At 47.3% G+C, this 5,392-nt stretch overlaps 1 protein-coding gene across 1 annotated transcript; it reads right to left on the reverse strand.

Annotated features, from left to right (window-relative positions):
• Positions 1 to 2,563: 2,563 nt before the first annotated feature.
• On the reverse strand, positions 2,564 to 2,848 carry BDW70DRAFT_145841 (uncharacterized protein). Its single transcript, XM_073738490.1, has one exon. It carries the CDS (start codon positions 2,830 to 2,832, stop codon positions 2,623 to 2,625), a length of 210 nt encoding a protein of 69 aa, XP_073590640.1. The 5' UTR covers positions 2,833 to 2,848; the 3' UTR covers positions 2,564 to 2,622.
• Between the last annotated feature and the right edge of the window lie 2,544 nt (positions 2,849 to 5,392).

Consider the following 5,392-nt stretch of genomic DNA (forward strand, 5'->3'; position numbering starts at 1 on the left):
TTAGCGCCTTGAGGATTCCTTGACCAATGACGCCCGTTCCTGTCCCTTAATCTGGGTGATACTCATGATCTCCCTTAATATCCTGGGATTACAATCAAGAGGGAAGAGTTCCTCCTTCTTTATCCACTGATTTCTTGTCTGGAGTGGTGATAGCGTATAATATATGAGCAAAGGAGGGAGTACCTTGCGAAAATTAGTGAGAGCTAAAACAACATTTTGAGGGAAAGAGTTCCTAATGTGGTTAATTATAGAAGAGAAAACGTGACTAAAATGCTTTAAGTGGACATGTAGTAAGAGAGATTTAATCACTCATGGGTTGAATCGCGAGGATGCCTAGTAATGTTTTGCTCAAGCAGATATTTACGACTTTCAGGGGATGAAGAACCCACAATTTGGCAGAGAAAACTAAGTCAAGGTCACACTGGTAGCTCAAGCTCGGCGGGGAAAACATAAGGGGCGGATCGAAGCGCGGAAAAAAACAGAAATAGTACGAGCAGTTAGCCAAACCGCCAAAAGAGTGCCTGCCGCGCGTTTTCCAAGCAACAAAAACATACGACATACCACAATCCACCGTCTCTGCCCCTTCGATTCTTCCTTGTCGCTGAGAATATCTGCAACGCGGTGCATTTGACCAAGTATTTATATGGCTACGAATCTGGCGTCCGTCTTTGAGCGTTGTTGAATGCGATTGTCTGCAAATGGGCCTTCTCTGAAAGTCGATTATCCTAGGCAACTAGGGACAATCTGACAGCATTCCTTCCTCATCGTTCCAGTTCGAACTGTTTCCCACATCGTCTGTTTTATCAATCCATTCAAGTTCCATAGTGGGCAGTGTGTTAAACACTTTTGCAGTGGCTCGACCATCTCGTTGGTAGTTGTGATTGAACGGCAGCTTAGACCCCTGTAGGCGAATGGCTTGACGGTTCGTTCAACGACAGGCACGCCTCCTGAACGTGAGCCAGACATCAATGCAAGAAAGCGAGTTTGTTCCTTCTGCATTATTCCATTGCTGAGGGGTTTGGAGCTGTCAACCGGAGGAGGTACCTCCTTACTAATCAATATCCAGCACCTCGCTCGTTTGTGTATCTGTTTGATGCTTGACACTGTTTGTATAGCAGGGATATCTGTTTGATGCCTTATACTGTTTGTATGACAAGGATATCTTCTGTATAGCGAGAACCTTACTTTTAAGCCTTTGAAAAGGTATAAATTGCCTATACAGATGGTAGTTAGGAGATCAAGACCTTCAATACAAGTGTTTGACACAGATATTGATTACATACCCCCTCAAAAGCCCACAGGAGCCTGAAATCACGTGTGACAACTGGGTCGACGCCATAGCCAGAGGGCGGTCAAGATGTGAACACGCTCAGCGGTAATTCTCGGCATAAATTCACGAAACTCTCAGCTGATTCCATCAAAAAGGCACAGCCACTAAATGTGGCGAGTACTGTGGCTAGGAAGCCAGTGGCACGGAAGCCGAAAGACTTTACTTCCGACGAAAGTTTTGTGAGAAAAAGGCCACGTCAGCTCTTCGGGCTTGGCGGGCGAATTTTAGAGGGCTTCAGGGCGTTCAGGTGAAGGCCTGAAGATAAGGCGGCGTGGGCGCTAAACCCGACCGCCGGGCGGGGCGGAAAAATATGGGCGGAAAAATATGGGCGGAAAAATATGGGCGAGCAAAAACATACAACAGCTGGGATTCGCATGTGGTCACCCACCATACTACTAACCAGCCGGCGTGTGGCTTAAGCGTGGCCAGAAGTCGGGTGGGTGTTGCGCGGGTGAGATTAGAGTGAGGCCGCTTTACGGTCGCGCGATTTGGGTGAGATTAGGGTTAGAAGCAATAGACAGGGTGATATTCTCACTCCGGCTCACTTGCGACACTTGCCTCGCGCGACCTGCCTATCTTAACTAGTAATAAACCTTAGTACCCGTTCGCTTACAGAAATTAATCAGGGATTGGCTAGCTAAGCCATGACGCCAAGCACCAGCGTCTAACATCGCCAGAATGAACGTTGCTGCCTGGACGGACTTTCAATGGAATGCCAGATGGCCAGAGATCCAAGATCAGAGAACCTGAATGCTGTTTTTCTGCCTGGATATGAAACCTCAGGCAGCAGGTTAATTTCCTAAATAGACGGTCCGGCGGCGCCAATCACTTGAAAGAAGTGACCATTGTTTTCTGCTTTATGTAGACAAACGCTCCATTCACCGGCCATTCCTCTAGAGGTGCTTGCCATGAGTGGCCCTGGCACGCATTATACTCTCCCAATGAAATCCCGCAATTACAGGATGTACCTAGGGCATTTGCAGGGCATTATTCTTAGGTTTAATAGAGGTTTGAACTACGTATCTTCCATAGAAACTCTATAAAAGCCACCCCTGCTGCCTCCAAGAACATATATTCAGGAAGTCATCGTACCCTTTATACCGTAAAGTCAATTACTACAGTATAGAGTGGATTTGGGGGACAAGGCATGATTTCTCATAATTAGTGGAAGTAACTAGGCGCAATTTCTGCTCTAACGGCAATACCAACTTTCAAGTCATTGTATAAGCTACTAGTGTCACGAGCTAGAGTCGTTGATACTAACAAGTAGCATTGGACTAGAGAAGAATTCGCTAAAGAACTAATAAGCAGTAACCGTCGAGCTTCTTATATGCTTTGCCTGAATGGCAAGCTTGGTAGCAAGCTCGGACCATTGGACTTCGGGCATGTTGATCAGTATCGAGCATATTGGTCACGTTGATCATGTTGATTACGTTGATCTTGTTAATCCTGTTGATCATGTTGTTGATCATGTTGTTGATCATGTCGATCATGTCCAGCATGTCCGGCTTATCCAGCTCGTCATAATTCGGGCAATGCTCGAATCAAGTCTTCGGGCATAGCTCGTCACATAAGCCTCCCCTTCCTCCCGCGGCCCTCCCGTTCAAGGCGGCCTGTGGGCATAACTTCCCCGGCGGCAACACGCCGTTCCCAGATATCTAGGGCTTCGGCTTCTTCGAAGTTCACTCGCGGTTCCCACGTCGGGTCCCTGTGGCCGAGCCAACGTACCAGGACCTCGCTGCGATATCACCGTCCAAGTGGCATTTCACGCTCATCAATTATTTCCTCCACAAACCATTCATGGTTTCCATCAACTAGAACTGCCGGGGGCTGATAGTCAGTACGACTTTGGCTCGGGAAAGGGTCCTCAGATGCAGGCTGAAGCAATGATGTATGGAAAATATTGTGAATCCCTGGGGGTGTGTCTAAGCGATAGGCGTGTGAGCTTATAACTTCTGTAACAGTGAATTTGGCGTGTCAACTATCAAGCTTCTTGCTCGGGCGGTCTGTTCATATATTCCAGAGATCCAGCCAAACCTTTTGGTTGACTTTGTACTTCAGGGCAGCATTGCAGTAACAGTTTAAGTATTCTTCCTGATGCTGCTGCGCAGTGGCAAGTTCTGATATAGCCATATGTAGAGTTTCCTTCAACTTCCGAGCAATACGCTCTCCTCGTTCCTTAGGAGTGCAGGTCAGGTCATCTGGATGTGGAGGTCCTTCTAATTGTTCAATTTCCAGTGGTTCGACGTTGTATCCGTGATCCAGGAAGAAGGGACTGACTCCAGTACTTGCTGCGTCCCTTCTATTAATAGCCAGCTGGGCAAGTGGCAGGCATTGGACCCAGTCATCTTGTACATAGTTACAGAAGTGACGGAGGTACTGTTCAATAACAGCGTTCATACGCTCTGTTTGGCCGTCAGTTTGTGGGTGGAAGGCTGTTGATAGTCGTCTTTTGATGCCTAATAAGTTGCAGAAGTGTTCCCAAACACCACTAGTAAATTGAGTGCCCCGGTCAGACGTGATAGCGCTTGGGATCCCATGATGGCCAATAAGGTGCGTAATTAGTAGCTGGGCCACGGTTTCTGAGTCTGTTCTCTCACACGGTACAAGGATGACACCCTTGCTGAGCCAGTCTACAATCACCATAAGATCTTCGCAGCTGTTTGATGTTGGTAGTTTCGTCACGAAGTCGATGGCAATCTCGCGCCATTTCCGGTCTGGTATAGGTAACGGCTTGAGCAAGCCTTGTCGTCGGTCTCTCTATACAGCATTGGCTCCACATTCATCACAGTTAGCCACATACCGTCGTATATCTTTGCTCATCTCGGGCCAGAAAAAGTTCCTCGCAATCACGGTATACAGGCTGTTTCGCCCAGGATGGCCAGTCAACCTAGATCCATGCAATTCTTCCATGATTCGGGTTCTTAAAGGTTTGCTTGCCGGGACCCAACATCGGGAACGGAAAAGGAGGGCGCCTTCAGATGATATCGAACATTCAGAGGGTGAGACACGTATCCCTAGTCTGCCCGGGAAGCTCTGTCCATTCTCCTTAATAATCTTGGTGGCTTCCTGCAGGACTTCGTCGTTCTCCCAGGCTGTCTTCCATTGTTCCTCAAGTGGCTCATTCTCTTCAGCTTGGTTATTATGGTTGATGAGGTTGCGATAGAGTTTGGTGACAGTTTTAGGGTTGACTATATCCGCGCGCTTTGATTGGTCAATCAGCTTCTTCAGTGTTGCTCCAAGATTTGTGTCGTGTCTAGATAGATGCTATTCTTTGATATTATCTAGTGTTAGTAGCTGTTTTTCTTGTATTTTGAGTTGATTGTCATCCACCCCGGCTGGCATATCCTGTTCCTGGCGTGATAATGCGTCCGGGCAAGCTGCTAGCTTGCCTGGTCAGTATTTAAGGTAGAAGTTGAAGTGACTAAGTATATCCACCCAGCATATTTGTCATTTATTAAGGCATCTGATTGTTGCAAAGTACCGTAGGTTCTTGTGGTCTGTAACAATGGTGAAGTCCTTTAAGCTCATGAGCTCTGATTCCCAAGCCTTCAGGCCATTGATAATCGCCAGCAATTCTTTGTCATGGATTTCATAGTTGCATTCTGCAGGGGAGTTCTTTTTTGAATAGTATGCACAGGGCCGTAGTGCCCCATTATTGTCATACTGTGATAATACTCCTCCAGTAGCCCAGTTTGATGCATCAGCTTCGAAGACTGTTTCTTGATCAGGGTCAAATTGTATAAGGATAGGAGCTGTCGCAAACATCTGCTTTAGCTGTTCAAACCAGGAGGTATGCTCCTTGGTCCACAGGAACTTGATGCCTTTCTGTGTCAGGTTGGTAAGTGGGCGTACCAGGTCTGAAAAATTCCGTATAAACCGTCGGTAGAAGTTCGCAAAGCCTAGGAAGGAACGTACTCCCTTGACTGATATAGGAGTTTGCCATTCAAGGATAGCTTTGACTTTTTCAGGGTCCATCTGTACGCCCTTTTCCGTGTCAATGATAATCCAAGGTACTTGGTGTCACGGGCCGACGCCGGAGTTAGGGGACGCCGTCGCGCC

Source organism: Aspergillus foveolatus (genome assembly GCF_047715535.1).
Source record: "Aspergillus foveolatus strain CBS 279.81 unplaced genomic scaffold BDW70scaffold_191, whole genome shotgun sequence".
Classification (NCBI taxonomy): Eukaryota; Fungi; Ascomycota; class Eurotiomycetes; order Eurotiales; family Aspergillaceae; genus Aspergillus; species Aspergillus foveolatus.

Excerpts from the sequence above, each read along its gene's own strand:
- BDW70DRAFT_145841 (XM_073738490.1), bottom strand. The coding sequence starts at position 2,832 with ATGCTGGACATGATCGACATGATCAACAACATGATCAACAACATGATC.